Source organism: Salvia miltiorrhiza, chromosome 8 (genome assembly GCF_028751815.1).
Source record: "Salvia miltiorrhiza cultivar Shanhuang (shh) chromosome 8, IMPLAD_Smil_shh, whole genome shotgun sequence".
In the NCBI taxonomy this organism is placed as follows: Eukaryota; Viridiplantae; Streptophyta; class Magnoliopsida; order Lamiales; family Lamiaceae; genus Salvia; species Salvia miltiorrhiza.
The window spans coordinates 57,032,152-57,049,649 of record NC_080394.1 but is presented as its reverse complement, the minus strand read 5'-3'; the positions used below and the strand labels follow the sequence as shown (position 1 = coordinate 57,049,649).

The window sequence follows — 17,498 nt, the reverse complement described above, 5'->3', positions numbered from 1 at the left end:
TTGGACTATTGGACCAATTAATTGGAGTAGGGTTGGCTTCCTTAAAAAGACAACTCTTTGGCTTCTTAGAGAAGACTATTTCTTATGACTTATACGTATAAGAGAGTTCTTTGTCGTACGAGAGAAAAGAGAGAAACACTAAGAGAGCACTAAGAGTTCAATCGGAGATTTCCTAGCTATCGAAAAATTGAATCGTACACTTCGAATTGTTCCTGCATCGAATCGATATACACGTGGATACCTTAGTAGTGGATTCACTCGCAGGAATCGAAACGCACGTTTACTACACAACGAGTAAGTTATTCTTATTGTTGTGTGCCTATCTCTACACATGATGCAATTGTAAATCTAGATCTAATCCTCAAAACTTTAGCACCGGAGCTGCTCTCTGTTTCCTCGTCGATGCGAACGGCCTTCTGCGTAAGTTTCCCCTTTCCAGGCGCATTTCATTTTCTTTTGAAAGGCATATCATACTTGTCTCGAGCACAAGAATCAGCTGCGAAAGTTCAAACTGGAAGTGTATTACTTAACAGCTGCAGTTTCCAATCTACTTCAGCCTTTACAGTTGCTGATGTCATATTTGCAGAAAGGATCAAATCTTCTTATGATCAGCCATTTTTTTTGTGGGAGTTTCTACTTTCGTATGCATATTTACTTCAGTAACTTTGTGTATCGTCTGGCTACTGGTTTGAGCTCTACCCGGAATACCATCAAGGTATACAAACACATGACTTTTGATTGAATACCTGATGTCATCATCATCGTTCCTCAAGCCTCAAGGCCTCGATCGACTATATTGACACCGAACTATCGACTCCTCCGCAGGGGGCCGGGCACACCGTGCCGGAGTACAAGCCACTCGAGTCGTTGGAGTTCTACTCGCGCTTCCTTGCTGGCGTGAAGATATGAAATCGAATGCCACGTCTTCAAAGGGGACCAAAGGATCTTAGCAGTTAAATCATTCACTATCTCTTATCCAAAGTTTGTCATTCTTGATTGACAAATTCTTGTACACATTCAATCTTAAATCACTCCAAAAACCACTATTCCAAAACATAAAAAATGAGCTTCAATTTGGAAACAAAACTTTGATTATCATCATGTGAAATTCAAAATGTCAAATTGATGAATTATGGCACTATACATCTTATCTTATACTCCCTCCTATCCTTTTTGTTTGTCATCCTAAGCTCAAGCACATTTTTTAATAAAAAAATATTATGCTCAACATAATCTTATTAAACATCACTTATTTTAGTGGAGTATTAATTAACCCAACATTTATTTGGTGAAAAAAGAGGCGATCTATCACAAAAACTAGAAGAAATAGGAAAAAGTCATTTTACTCATGATTAATGCAGGATATTAAAATAAGGTTAAGATTGAGATAAAATTTCAAAACGTCAATTAAAACATAAATAATTGAGAATGCTAGTAATCTATGATAAAGCTATAAAATTCAAGCATTTAAAATCATCATAACATAGAGATTAAACAAACAAATAAGCATAAAATGTACTTTCCCCTTACTTTCTAGTAAAATAATTATTCAACTTCTAAAACAACATAACACCTATCTAGAATTGTGGTCCTTTGGTACGAGTTTCTTAACCTTATCAAATAGAACACTATCTCTACCTTCCCTTACCATAGGTTCAATCAACATCGAAAAAGTAGTTTCGACAAGTGTGAAACCCCTTGCATACATCTCTTCCAACAGTGGAATTGCATCACTAGCCTTGTTCCTTTTGAGAAGACCTTGAACAAAAACATTATACGTCACACTATTAGGCAATGGACCGTGCTTTACCATTTGCATCATCAAACCCTTAGCCTCCTCTATCTGTCTTTCCTCGCAAAGTGCACCAATGAGAATATTATATGTTATGACGTCGGGCTGCATACCTTTGGATGGAAGCTCGTCGAACAGATCTTTTGCTTCTCTGACTTTATTATTAATGCACAATCCCTCAATGAGAACATTGTATGTTACTATGTTTGGAAGGACTCCTCTATCTTTCATGGTATGCAACATGGAAAATGCTTCAGAGATACGATGAGCATTACACAGACCATCCAGCAAGATATTGTAAGTCTTCACATGAGGAGACAATCCTAGAGCTTGCATCTCTTTGAACAAATTCAAACCGTCCTCGCATCTGCCTTTACGAAATAGCGCCTCTAGCATTATATTATAAGAAACAACATTGCGCTCTAACCTTTTGGCAGGAATTATGGTAAAAAGCCGTGAAACTTCATCGACTTGGCCCTTTTTGCAATACCCATTCATCAAGCTATTGTAGCTTACGATATTGGGCTTGATTCCATAATTCACCGCCAATTGGAAAATGCGTACCGCTTCGTCCATTTTTCCTTGCATACAATACCCATTTATCAATGTAGTGTAAATGAAAATGTTAGGTTTTACATCAATCTCCTTCATAGATACCAACATATGCTCGGCCTCTTGCACCTTTCCATCTCTGCACCAAGCAGTCACAAAGATATTACATGTCACCACATTCGGACAGACCTTATCAGCAATCATCTTCTTCAAAACGTCTTGAGCCTCGTCCATTCTTCTCAAATTGCAAAACCCCTCAATCATTGAATTATATGTCACAACATTTGGTGAAATCCCCTTATCACCCAAAGAGGAGAAGAGTTGGAGAGCATCGTCCACCTTTCCTTCCTTGAATAGACTATCAATGACTGCACTATAAGCATATACATTGGGTTTGCAGATTCCCTTTTCTTTTTCCAATAAGCAGAGCAATTCCAGCGCATGGAGAGTACCTACAGCTTTGCATATCCCATTAATCATAGTACTATGCGTCTGTTCATTGGGCTCGCATAATCGGTAGACCGACATCTTCCATAACACTTTAGCTGCCTCTGGGACCCTTCCAACCAACAAAAGGCCTTTCACGAGAGTGTTAAAGGTTACCACAGTAGGCTCGTACCCACGCTTGAAAAAAATGCCTAAGATCGCAAACCCAAAATCAGGTCTTTTTTGTCGGCAGTAGCAATCAATCGCAATATTCAATGTGTAGTGATCTACAGGAACATCCCTTTGAAGCATTTCGTCGATCAGATGAAGGGCAAGAGAGTATTGTTCCATCTTCACCACAGTACTCAACAATTTACTGAAAACAGAAACATAAGGGAGCGGCTGCGTCCTCACCATTTCCCGAAATAGAGCGACGGCATCGTTGGGCTCACGTATAGTTCCGAAATCGAATCTGGGATAGGCGGAGAAGTGTCTCCTCATTTGGCAGCTGGCATTATCAAAATGAAAACTGGGTACAAGAAATGATTGATAATGTGGAGAAGCGATGGCAAAAGTGGAGAATTGAGATGAAGAATTTGACAAAATTCTAGCCAGAAACATGGCGGCGTGGTTCGACCTCATTCTTGGGATAGTTTTGTAGGATTTCAGATGTGAAAGCTGAAGAATTGGGGAAGGTCGCTGTTGAAGAAGGAAAGATAGGGTTTTGTGAGAAGAAAGGTAAAGTAGATCTGGTTAATTGTGAGCCGTTGGATGTTGTTGATCAAATCTCGGCCGTTGAAAGAGCAATCGCGTTTGGGTTTAGATGAAAACGCATTTCATGCAGTATTTTGTAATTTTTGTTTTTATCTTCTAAAAGCATCTCTCAATTTCCTCCTACTGGATTTTTCGGATTATTTTTTGTGATCAGATTTAGCTACTATAAACATATGATTTTTACTTTTCATAATTAACTAGAACGTCCATTCGTGCGATGCACGACGAACATCGAAATTAAATGATATATTTAAATAATAAAAAAATATTAAATAAAATTAAAATATAAACAAATGAAAAATATGTTCTAATAATAAAATAAAATAAAATAATTCGCATCAATAAACGAAAATACAATGAAAATAGAGTCTAATTATAATCATACTTATTAAATAAAATTAAATTATCTGATAATGAAAATTGACATTACACATTATCATTATTATTATTATTATAGAGTATTAAGCGTCATAATAAATAAATTAATATTTTCATACACAAATATAAATAAAAAGTTGTAAAATGTTAATGAAGAGAGAAAAATAAAAAAAAAATCAATTTTTTTTTCATAATTTATTCATTTTAAATTTATTTTTTTATGATTTTTTATACCATATTAAAGATATGTTCACGAAGTTAAATTTAAGGTATAGTAGTATATTAAGTATTTTTTTCATGAATTAAATTTGATGATATTTAGAAGAAAAAAAATGGACAGAAAATGGAAAATGATGAAAAAATTAGTGAAAGAAGAGAGAGAAAATTGGAGGGAAAAGTTAGAGGGAAAAAACTCTTCTTTTATATATTACTGGTACGCTCTCCCGCGCGATGCACGAGTTACGATTACACTAAAGCATTAATATAACTAAATTAACAGCCTTCATTTAATATAATAATTTTGGCTCGTAAAAGTCCTAATGATCGTATATTATTAAATTGTTATATAAATAAATAGATAATTTGTACACATAATTAAATAAATATATATAATATTTTAAATTCTAATTTTAAGATATATAACTAATATTTAAATTCTAATTTTAAGATATATAACTAATATTTTATTTACAAATTCATATTAAAATTCATACAAATTTCCTCCTTCCTTAATTACATTAAAAATTACTGGAGTTTAAATAATTATAATTCAAAATCTTGTAAACTTTTTTATAAGGAAAAAATGACATATGCTTATGTTTGTCGCCAATAAATGAAAATACAATGAAAATAGAGTACGATATTCAACATTATAGATAAATGAGAGCGAACAAAAATTAATTTTAATATTTTAATCGATCATAACTTAATAATCTCAAATTTATTTTTTATAATCTTTATATCAAATTAAAGACCTTTTCACAATCTTAAATTTAACATCCATTTTGAGCATTATTTTTATAATAGAAATTAATGATTTTTTAAAAAGAATTAAAAAAAAAGATAGAAAATTTGGAGGGAAAGTTTACGAGGAGAGAGAAAAATTGGAGGTAAACAAACTCCTCTTTTATATTATATATAGATTATTTCAATAATGGTGTTATTGATGAATTGTAAGTTTATATGTGCCAAGTAATTTGAATAAATATGACAATATTTATCTTTATATGCATTTAAATTTTAATTTGTGTTGCTTTACAAACAAATATTTTTTTTATCAATCGGTTAGTGGAAAAACAGGGGTTGAACATGATATAATTGTCATTCATTTTCAAATAATATACATGATCTTTTTAAATTTAAATAGAGTTGCAACTATAAAATTAAGCAGATCAATTTTTTTTTTTAAATAGGATCAATACTGATTCACCAATTAATAATTTTTCAATGAGCCATTTTGATGCTTAATATATAGTAAATGTAAATCTAATATAATATTTAATTAAAAATAGTAATAGTAGATATGTTAATATAAATAAATATAAAAAACAATGCAAACATAATTAAAGATTTAATAAATTTAAACCATATATGAAATATAATTTTTAAAATGATATAATTAATTATTCATCTATAAATTTATATTAAATTAATTTAAATTCTACTTTAAAAACAATACTTTTAAATTGAAGAGCTTTGAAATGAGCTAATATGATTAAAAAACACTATAAAAATAAAATTAATACTATAAAAGAAAGAATAAAAGATAAAATAATGTGACTTCAACATTAAAAAAAAAAATGGAGAGTGGAGAGAGGAAAGAAGAGAGAGGAATAAATTATTTTTATGATTTCAAACTATTATAACTTTTTTGTGTCAATTTTTTTAAATATAATTTTACATCAAATTAAAGATATTGTCACGATCTTTAATTTAACATCCACATTGAATATTTTTCACAAATCAAATTTGATGATTTTTAAAAAATAATTAAAAGAAAAAAGAGAAGTGAGAAAATTTGGTAAAAATCATATAATCAAGATGGTGAGAGAATGTGTGAGATGAGAGAGTTAGGAGAGAGAAAATGTGATAAAATGAGTGATAGAAGGAGAGAGAAAATCTGACGGTAAAAAGTTACCGTTAAAAACTGGTGTTTCATATATATATAGATAGATATAGATTTTTGAGTTTGGCTCGAATTAGAACATGAATTTACATATAAATATATTTTTTGGGCTTGAAACTTAAACTTTAAAAAAATTGTGAAATTAAAGCTTGAACTCATATCGTTCATTTAATAATGAAATTGCGATCAAATTTTATGATATGAGAATTTAGATAATAGTCTCATTTACGATTTCTTTAAACAATGAAATTTCGATCGAATTTTCTCAAATGAAAATTAAAATAACTGGTTAACGAAAATCATGGTCTATTATTTGCCCGTTTAATAGATGGCCTTAGAGCAGCCACACCGTGGCTTGTTGGAGGACGTCGAGCTGTGCTCTCGAGCTCGGCTCATTGACAAAAAAGGTTGGTGTGTGTTTGCCAAAAAAAAAAAGAGAGAGGAAGAGGATTACTTAGAGAGAAATGGAGATGGGTACGACAGGGGTGGGGTAGTCTCCAGGGCGGATCCAGAGTTTAATATTAGGGGCTGAATTTATTGAACTACGACGTTTGAAAATATTTACACGGACGGGCTCAAACATTTTTTTTTAGCATTCCATACAATTTATTTTGATGCATTGTTTTACAGTCGCTTAATATAATAAATAGTTGTTCGCAATGCAATTAATTGAACATCAAGTACATTGAAAACATAAAAAATTCCAAGACATAAAGAGTACAATATCTTGTGTAGTGTAGATTGTGCAAAAATTCCAAGACATAAAAAATGACTTTATTTAGTTATTCTTTTCCTCCGCCAATCAATTCCTAATTTCATCACTCAATATTCTTTCATACCAATTATCTAGTGAGAAGAGTACAACCATATCAAATTAGAAATGAAGTTTGAAATCTGAAATGGAATCTCAATTCAATCAAAACTAGAAAAGATGTCCCTTTTGCTACAAGTTTCTGAACCTTATCAAATAGAACACTATCTCTACGTAACCAGGGGGCTTAGCCCACTGGCCACCGGGTCCTCACTTAAGTGAAGTGACCCGGGTTCGATCCCTCTTGGGGGCGAATTGGAGATTGGAGATATAAGGTGGATTTTGGTGAATGGAGAGATAAGGTGGTTCTTGGAGTGGATGAGGAACTAATTACTAACATTTAACATGACTTTGCCATCAAAAAAAAAAAAGAAGAACACTATCTCTACGTTCCCTTTGCACAGGTTTAATCAACATCGTTAGTGGCATCGTCAATCAATATCTCTTCCCAGAAACATGGCGGCGTGGTTCGACCTCATTGAAACAAAATCAACTTCACAATATTTTGAATCATGTAAAAATCACCTAAAAGACAAATACGTAAAACCTAGAGTCCCTATGATTTTCTTAAGTGTTCACAGTATTTTGAATCATGTGAAATACAACATGTCAAATTGATGAATTATGGCACTATTCATCTTATCTTATAAGCACTACTCCTAGAATGAATACTACTTTGCCAAGAGCGAGTGATATCCTTTGGAAATCCTAGTAATCTAGATAAAGCTATAAAATTCAAGCATTAAAAATCATCATAACATAGAGATTAAACAAACAAATAAGCATTTGTACTTTTCCCTTAGTTTGCGTTCATCAACTTCTAACACAACATAGCACTTATCTAGAATAGAGATCCTTTGGCACGAGTTTCTTAATCTTATCAAATAGAACACTATCTCTACCTTCCCTTACCACAGGGTCAATCAACATCGAGAAAGTAGTTTCGTCAAGTGTGAAACCCCTTGCATACATCTCTTCCAACAGTGGAATTGCATCACTAGCCTTGTTCCTTTTGAGAAGACCTTGAACAAAAACATTGTAGGTCACACTATTAGGCAAGCAACCATTGTTTACCATTTGCATCATCAAATCCTTAGCCTCCTCTGTATGTCCTTCTTTACAAAGTGCACCGATAAGGATTGTATGTGTTACGACGTTGGGCTGCAAACCTTTGGATGGAAGATCGTCGAACAAATCTTCTCTGACTTTATTATTAATGCACAATCCCTCAATGAGAACAGTCTATGTTACTATGTCTGGAACGACGCATTTATCTTCCATGGTGTGCAACATAGAAAATGCTTCAGTGATACGATGAGCACTACACAGACCATGCACCAAGATATTGTAAGTCTTCACATGAGGAGACAATCCTAGAGCTTGCATCTCTTTGAACAAATTCAAACCGTCCTCGCATCTGCCTTTACGAAATAGCGCCTCTAGCATTATATTATAAGAAACAACATTGCGCTCTAACCTTTTGGCAGGAATTATGGTAAAAAGCCGTGAAACTTCATCGACTAGGCCCTTTTTGCAATACCCGTTCATCAAGCTATTGTAGCTTACGATATCAGGCTTGATTCCAGAATTCACCGCCAATTGGAAAATGCGTACCGCTTCGTTCATTTTTCCTTGCATACAATACCCATTTATCAATGCACTATAAGTGACAATATTGGGTTGTACATCAATCTCCTTCATAGATACCAACATATGCTCGGCCTCTTGCACCTTTCCATCTTTGCACCAAGCAGTCACAAAGATATTACATGTCACCACATTCGGACAGACCTTATCAGCAATCATCTTCTTCAAAATGTCTTGAGCCTCGTCCATTCTTCTCCTATTGCATAACCCCTCAATTATTGAATTATATGTCACAACATTGGGTGAAATCCCCTTATCACCCAAAGAGGAGAAGAGTTGGAGAGCATCGTCTACCTTTCCTTCGTTGCATAGACCATCAATGACTGCATTGTAAGAATAGATATTGGGTTTGCAGATTCCCTTTTCTTTTTCCAATAAGCAGAGCAATTCCAGCGCATGGAGAGTACCTAAAGCTTTGCATATCCCATTAATCATAGTACTATACGTCTGTTCATTGGGCTCGAATTTTCATGATTAATTTTTGAGTTTGGCTCGAATTAGAACATGAATTTATATATAAATATATTTTTTGTGCTTGAACTTAACTCAAACATTAAAAAAACTATGAAATTAAAGCTTAATTGAACTCAGTTCGTTCATTCAATAATGAAATTGCGACATAAAAGATGAGTCTAACGGTAACTTTTTCCCACCAAAATTTCTCTCTCTTCATTTATCTCTTTTTGTTTTGATTCTTTTCTTAGAATCATCAACTTTGATTCATAAAAAAAATATTCAATATCGATGTTAAATTAAAGATAATGACAAGATCTTTAATTTGATATAAAAATTATAAAAAATAAATTTAAAACGAATAAGTTATTATCGTTTAAAGTCATAAAGTTATTATTTTTGTCTCTCATCTATCATCTTTTCTCTATCCTTTCCTTTCTCATTTCTTCAAATACAATGTTACGTTTCTTATCTTTCATTCCTTCTATCTACTCCATATATATTTTGTTTCATTTTTACATTTGTATTAGATAAAACTTATATTTGTTCATTTTAGAACTCTTTTATAATAAATATGGCTGGATCTGTATTTCGTAGTTATGGATCTGTATGAAATGCTTATAGAGATATAAACTTGATGAAGAAGAAAAGGAATAGATAGGAGAGTTAGAGAGGTGAACGGGAAGAGAGGCAGAGATATAGTAGAGAATATGATAATTCATTTCTTAGGTTTTCTACATTGCATGGCCACCATTTATACAACAATGGTCCCAACTTGTACGAATAACAAACTTTTACTTTTCACAATAAAACTACTAAGGAAAACAAGGAAATATTAAAAATGTAAATGATAAAGTGCTATTAAGCAGCATAAGTGGAAATGCGCTTATTAGCTCAATTCTCAGCTTTTCTCTCTCCTTTTGAATCAACTTCTTCAGTAAGGTCAACAACTCCTATTTCATCACTCTGACTTCCTTCCTTTTCTAAACTTGCTGGAACTCCGTCGCCGACGAACCCTACTTCCTGCGGCCCATTCTTCATTTCCATCAGCCCAATCTTCGTCTCTTCTCCCGTATTCTTCGTGTCCATGACATCTTTATCTTAAAAATAATTTTTTAAGTGAAATTTATATTAATATAAATTTGTAGATAAATATTAATTATATATATATATATATATTAAAAATAGCATTTTAAATATTAAATCATATACTACATTTTATTTTTGAAAATGAACTACATATATCTCATGTTCAATCCTTTAATTTTTTACTTACTCATTGATAAAAAATATCGATAAAATAATAAAAATAAATTTTTTGATGCATATAAAAATAATCGTTGTCATGTTTATGAATCAAATCTTTGGATGTTACATATGAACTTTATTTTAAAATTTGTATTTAAACAAAATGAACACATAAATATGCATTCAAAAAATATATTAAAATATATGCAGATGAATAGTTTTGTATATATTAAAATATTATATGATACATAATGATACCCATTATCATTTATAATTGCTTTAGATATTTGATGATGTATATATTTATACACATTATAAATTAAAATTAATTAATTGATACTTCAAAAATTAAAAATTCAAATATTTTATATATATATAGAATAAGAATCATTTCTTAAGATATAAAATAAGAATCATTTTCAGCCCTTATATTATCAAGATCTACGGTTGATTCGTAACCCTGTTTGATGGATTTATGGTCTTGAGTTCGAATCTCACAGGTAGCAAAAAATTATTTTTCACAATTCATACCTTTATACAGCGAATTCATATGTGTTCTACATAAAATTCATACATTGAAAATTGCTCTTATTTCTTATTTTAAGATATGTTCTCACGGTAGCCCACCCATATATATATATAAGGGAAGGCTAAAATAAGAATGCTTCTTAAAATATAAAATAGAAACCATTTTCAACCATTAGATCATCAAGATCTACGGTTGATTCATCACCCTGTTGGATGAATTTATGGTCTTGAGTTTGAATCCCAAAGGTAGCAAAAAATTATTTTTCGCAATTCATATCTTTATACAGTAAATTCATACGTTTTTGCTGGTTTGTAATTCTTAAAATAAGGGTGGTTTATTGAATATATATATATATATATATATATATATATATATATATATATATAGGGGGCCGCTCCAATGAGACCCCCTAATTTTAGTGAGATCTAGGGCACGATCTATTGCGTTTATTTCATCAATCCTATGGCTGATATTGTATCTGAAGGGTGATTTTTTTTCGCAGGGTTCGAATCCTGGAGGGAGCATTATATTTTAAATTTTGTTATTCATCAGTATATACTGCATTGTTCATCAGTATATATGGCTCTGTTCATCAGTATATATGTCTTATTCATTACGAATTTTTAAAATTTTATTTTTCATCAGTATATACATCTTGTGTCACACCCCAATTCTTGAAAGAAAAAAAATAATTGAGGTATAAATAATTCATAGAAATAAACAAGGGAAATACTTTGTAAAAACCCGAAATAGGATAGAAAGTCGGGCTATGCCCCTTTGGATCACAAGTTTTGTTTCATGCTTCTGACAACTGACATTCATTAGCATAAATTTAGTAGTGAAGAGTCTAAGCTCGGTAAAATATATCATTTGAAATTTAACATGAAGATCTTAAGTTGGGAAAAACAAAAGACTGATATGAGTAATTGCTACAGCGGAAGTCTAACATAGGAATTTATCTCTAGCCTCAGCTCCGTCCCGTCAGCACCAGCCAGCCAACCTGAAAATATTTGAAAGTATTTTTGGGCTAAGTACTAATGTACTTAGTGGGCATGCATTTTCTGAAACATTTCATATTTTAATAAAGACAGTTTATCCAATCATACTTGACATGACTTAGAAAGTTTTAAATTGAAAGAAGTACTTCTAAGCATGTTAAAACATTTTCTTTCATTTGTGCGCACATGTCACACTCCCTTTCTGTTACTCGCTGTGATCCCGGACCTCTAGCCACCGACGGATCTCTTTCTCCCGCTGTACTTGCCCTGAGGACGTAACTCAGACAAGTTTACTTTGACCTCGGGACGTTACCCAGGCAGGCCTGATATTTCTCATGCTCCGGAACTCATCCAGCCAAGCACCCTTATAACGCCTCTGGTTAGAGCCCGATGGAGATCAACCCACCGAGTCAACTAACAAGTGTACACAATTCTCAAACAACGTATTAGGTCATAAGAGAACCTCAATTGATTAACTGTGCGAGCCTTAAACAGAGCAGAGTGCACATAAACATTTTATTGGATAAACAGTTTTCATTACATTAAATAAACAATTTGCATTTCATTGAAACATTTAGATCTTAATAACTCAATCATACTTTGTACATTTGGAAAGTAATGCCCACCTGGATAGGCAAAGCCTGAAGATCATACACATAAAAACCTGTCTTGGGAAAACAACGCTAATCCCCCTGGTCACAAAGCCTACAAGAAATTCTATTCTTAATAGGTATTGTGAAGCTAATCTTAAGTCATGGTGTAGTGCTTAATATTCTATGATTCACTTAGCCGGGTTTTCAAAATTTAATGAATAAATAATTGAAAACATTTCTCTTGAGTTAAGAACACCAACAATATTCTTACTCATCTTTCTTTAATAATTGGAATTATAAATAAAACCAATTAAATCATAAATACTCTTATTGCAAAAATAAATGCAATTTCATGTCATGCTTGGCATATAATAAGTAATTTACTTAAAATATGCACATAATAATAATATAATATTATTATGAAAATTATCCTTTAAATAAATTAATCAAACTAATAATAGTTCAATTAATTAAAAATAAGAAAGCCCAATTTAATAAAACAATAATAGGGCCCATCACAATTATTAAAACTAAGGGCCCAACTGATTTAATAAACAAAACTCGGCCCAATTAAAGAGCCCAACTGAAATTTAAAACAATGCAAAAATCGGCCCAACCCAAAGAAAAACAAAGCCCAACCTTTAATATTTTCGGCCCATATGCTCAAGCCCAAAAGCCCCAAATCCCTTCTTCTTCACAGACGCCCCCCCCCCCTTTTCATTCTCAATTCTCTCTCTCTCTCGATTCGCCCCTCTCTTTCTCAGCCATAAGTTCCGCCGCCGCGGAGACTCGCCGGGAAAGCAGCGGCGACAAGCTAGACCTCTGCTGCTACTCCATCGTACCCGGCGACAACATCGCTTAGGCCACTTCTCCCTTCTCGGCGACTGCAACACAGAAGCTGCCGCCGACCGTGACTCGGATTCAGGCTCGCCGAGCCCTTGCTCAACTCTGGCCGACGGCAGCAGCTTCATGCCGCCACCATCGCCGCCCTCTTATCTCCATCGGAACTCTCTCTCGAATCTCCCCCCCCCGTTAACAGATCCAGAGGGCGCGGTCAGTGGCTCCACGCCTCGCCGCCTCATCTCTCTTCTCCTCTAGTTCCGGCCGCCGCCTGAAACTCTAGGCTAAGCCTCCCCCGACTGACCCCCATACCGACACCCTTCCCTTCAATATCCGGCGACCACAGCGGCTGCCATGGCCGCCTCTCCCTCAAAACTCCGGCCGACAGCAGCAGGAGAACCACCGCCGCCGACCGCATCTGCCACCGCCATCATCTCAATCTTCCCTCAACTCATACACAAGTTCGACGCTCACCCACACAGACCATGACTCCCTCCCCATCTTCCGTCCTTGGCCGGACAGCAGCGGCAGGTCGCCGCCGTGCCCTGCCTCCCTCCATCTCTCGACTCTCTCTGCCGACAACCTCTGACCCAACTCGATACCCACAGACTCGACACAGCAGAATTGAAAACAAGGAAAAATCAAAGCTCAAGCAAAAGTTCTTTCTTCAAATATTTCATACTCTGTTCATGTAAAATATATAAACTCTATTCATTAGCATATACAATTATATGTGTTGAAATGGTGCTATGAATGTATGCGTGTCTTTTTTTTTTCTTCGCTTTTGACTCAATTAAAACTCAAGGAATTGGCATGAGGATTTAGAAGTAAAACCTTTTAGAAAGGTTTCGGTTGGGTCGGTTTGCTTGAATTTGTTTGGCCGCTGAAATTGATTCACAAATAGCTTAGTCATTGAAGTGGAGAGCTTGCTTTGTAAGAAGGTAATGAATTTTGATTGAAATTCTTACCTTTGTCTTGGTGTTTCTTGTGAGAGTGTAAGATGATGAATTGCGTGAGGGTTTGTGATGAAATGGATGAGAATGACTAAAGTATGTCAATGAATTTGTAGAAGCATGGAGTGTGCTGTAATAGGTATAGTGCAGGGGATTGATGGTGATGTTGGTGGTGGAAGTGGGTGGTGATGTTGATTTTGTTTTTTTAAAAATGGAGTAGGTGGAAGTAGGAGTAAAATAAAATAAAAAGTCTTCCGGGTTGTACTATGAAAACTGTAATAATTCTTCAGGGTTTACTAACTAAAAGCTCGTGGAAATGCTTGAATGCTAAATTAAATAAATATGCAATGCATATAAATTCAATAACTAAATTTACAAATATTTTTGTAAATCATTTTTGTTGAAAAAAATAAATTCTTTTTCTTTATCTCCGGCGTGAATCATCTTAAATCTAAATTCAAAATTATTCTAAACTTAGCTCGAGGAAACGGGGTATTACATCTTGTTCATTAGATATACGTTTTGTTCATTAGTATTATATCTCTTATTCATTGTACTCATTTTTTTTTTTTGATCGGTAAAATTAAAATTTTATTAAGATAAAAAGCAAGGCACCAGGGATGCCAATCAAAACAAGAAGGAAAGATTGAAACCCTTTGAGCACCACATGGTGAAAGGAATTCTCAACTCCAAAACTTTATAGACCTCATTCCAACTCCAAAGTCTACCCTTGATCTGTAAAACAAGTCTCTCAATATCCCAAATCTTTCCTTGAAAACGACTCTCGTTTCTTTTTTCCCATAGTGTCCAAACCGTTCCCACCCATAACGCATTTAGCAATCTTCTTCCTTTCTTCTTTTTGGCAGCAGAGATGAAGGAAGTGTAATGATGGAGAGTACCTCTAGGATTTGCCGTTTTGATGTGTAACCATTGGAAGATTTGGTCCCACACCGCCGCAGCTTTCGGGCAATGAAGAAACAGATGTTCCGTCGTCTCCTCTCTAGCGACGCAGGCGTTGCATCCTCTCTCTTCCCAGCTAATTTGAATTTGTCGTCTTCTTAAGTTGTCACATGTAGCCAAACGATTTCTAAGACATCTCCACGCTGTCACCTTGGCTTTGTGCGATGTTGGAGCCTCCCAAACCATAGCCATCTCAGCCGGTTGAGTTTGTTGCGCCTCTCTGGAAGCCGCCACCAAATCATAAGCCGACTTTGTTGAGAATTTACCGTCCGTAGTTGCCCTCCAACTTCATCCATCAGTTAAACCTGTAGAAGGGACAAAAGCAGCAACAAGTCTCAAAAGTTCCTCCACCTGTCCATTCTCTCTTTCCCTCAAATCCCTCCTCCAATTCACCGACCACACCCACTCTTCTCCTTCCCAAAACCCACTCTCTCCGACAAGGGCTTTCTTATTCGAGCACAAGTTATACAATCTCGGGAAAGAGAACTTGAGAGGTTTGTTAACAGCCCACACGTCCTCCCAGAACATTGTATTCATCCCATCCCCGAGACTGTGTTGAAGGTGATCAATGAACCATCTATCGTCTCTTCCTCCCCCTTTCTCCACAATTTTCGCCCACCACCCCAACTGCCCACTTCTTCCCACCATCGAACAATCCCCCTCTTCGCCCCAGACAAGTTCCCCATAAATCGATTTGATCACTCTCGCCCACAAAGCTCCCCCATCCACCAAAAATCTCCAAAGCCATTTAATTAACAGAACATGATTAAACAATTCCACATCCCGAAACCCAAGACCTCCTGTTTTCTTATTGGAACACAAGGAGCTCCATTTAAACCAGGTGATTCTTGTCGACTGAGAGTCTCCACCCCACAGAAATCTGGAGAACAAGGAATTGAGGTTCTTGAGCACCGTCTTGGGAATGAAAGCGTAGGACAGTTGATATACCGGAATAGATTGAAGCACCGCTTTGACAAGAGTGATCCTCCCTGCCAACGAGAGAGGTCTTTTTCTCCAGCTTGCAATTTTGTTTGAGACTTTATCCACCAAGAACTTCCACTCGCTAACACCATTGCTTCGGCCTCCAATTTTGGTTCCCAAGTAAAGACACGGGAAGTAACCAATCTTGCAATGGAGAAACGAAGCCCATGTCCTCTCGACTAACACATTCACTCCTACCGTCATCAGGCTGCTCTTCGCGAAGTTGACAGCAAGACCCGAGACAAAATGAAAGAGAAGCAACAGACTTTTCAGTGATTCCACATTACGCTCATCAGCCTCTAAAATAAAGATGGTGTCATCCGCGTACTGGAGGTGTGTAATCGGCACTTCATCCTTACCAATCTTAACAGGAAACAATAACTGTCGTTCCACTGCTCTCTCAACAAGCGCATTCAATCCTTCCGCAACAATGAGGAATAAGAAGGGAGACATCGGGTCACCCTGTCTCAAGCCTCTCTCCATTTTGAAATCTCCCGTTGATGACCCGTTAACAAGGACACTTGCCGTGGCTGACTGAAGACACCCTTGAATCCATTTCCTCCAAATCCCATCGAAGTTCATTCTGTCCAGCAAAGTATCCAAAAAATCCCATTGAACTGAGTCGAAAGCTTTGGCAAAGTCAATCTTAAAGAATATCCGGCTTCGTCGCTTCTTTTTTGACTCAACAACAACTTCATTCAAAATGACCGCCCCATCGAGAATGAACCGCCCTTTAACAAAAGCGCTTTGATTATCAGAGATGATCGACCCCATCACCTTCGTCAGTCTCCCCGCCAAGATCTTTGCAATGATTTTATACAAGCTGGTAATGAGCGAGATTGGACGAAATTCGTTCAACGAATCAGCCCCTTCTTTCTTCGGTATTAAAACGATGAAAGAAGCATTACCTCCTTTAGGAATTTTACCGTTCGCGTGGAAGTCCTTCAAGACCTGGAGGATATCCTCCTTAACCACATGCCAAGCCGATCTCCAGAATGAAAAGTTAAAGCCATCAGGTCCTGGACTCTTATCGCCAGAGCAGCTCCAGACCGCTTCTTTAACTTCTTCGGGTTCGAAACCTCTAATCAGCCAATTTCTCTCCTCATCAGAGATTTTCCTTCTCACAAAGTCAATGGGAATAACAGGCATTTGTCTATCTTTCCGCTTGAAAAAGGTTTCAAAATGATTTCTCACCCTAGCTTTTACTTCTTCCGGTTTGGAGATCCATGAGTTATCAAAGATCAGTCCGCCTATGTCATTCTTCAACCGCCTCCCTTTAATCGCCTTATGGAAGAAGCCAGAATTCACATCTCCCTCCTTAAGCCATTTCAGTTTAGCCTTCTGTTGTAAAGTCATCTGCTTATGCTTCATCTGAAGGGAAATGAGAGCTTGGAGCTCATTTCTCCTGATAACATCCACTTCGCCTAAACAACTCTGC

General features: G+C 35.5%; 2 protein-coding genes across 2 annotated transcripts; both read right to left on the bottom strand.

Annotated features, from left to right (window-relative positions):
* Positions 1-1,503: 1,503 nt before the first annotated feature.
* Positions 1,504-3,609, bottom strand: LOC130999440 (putative pentatricopeptide repeat-containing protein At1g12700, mitochondrial). Its single transcript, XM_057924964.1, has 2 exons — positions 1,906-3,609; positions 1,504-1,758 (listed from the first exon to the last, which is right to left on the bottom strand). Exons 1-2 carry the CDS (start codon positions 3,410-3,412, stop codon positions 1,574-1,576), a joined length of 1,692 nt encoding a protein of 563 aa, XP_057780947.1. The 5' UTR covers positions 3,413-3,609; the 3' UTR covers positions 1,504-1,573.
* A 4,053-nt stretch (positions 3,610-7,662) lies between these two features.
* LOC130999439 (pentatricopeptide repeat-containing protein At1g62930, chloroplastic-like) lies at positions 7,663-8,962 on the bottom strand. The gene is given in 1 exon segment (XM_057924963.1): positions 7,663-8,962. A coding segment is annotated over 1 exon segment (1,245 nt). The 5' UTR covers positions 8,941-8,962; the 3' UTR covers positions 7,663-7,695.
* Between the last annotated feature and the right edge of the window lie 8,536 nt (positions 8,963-17,498).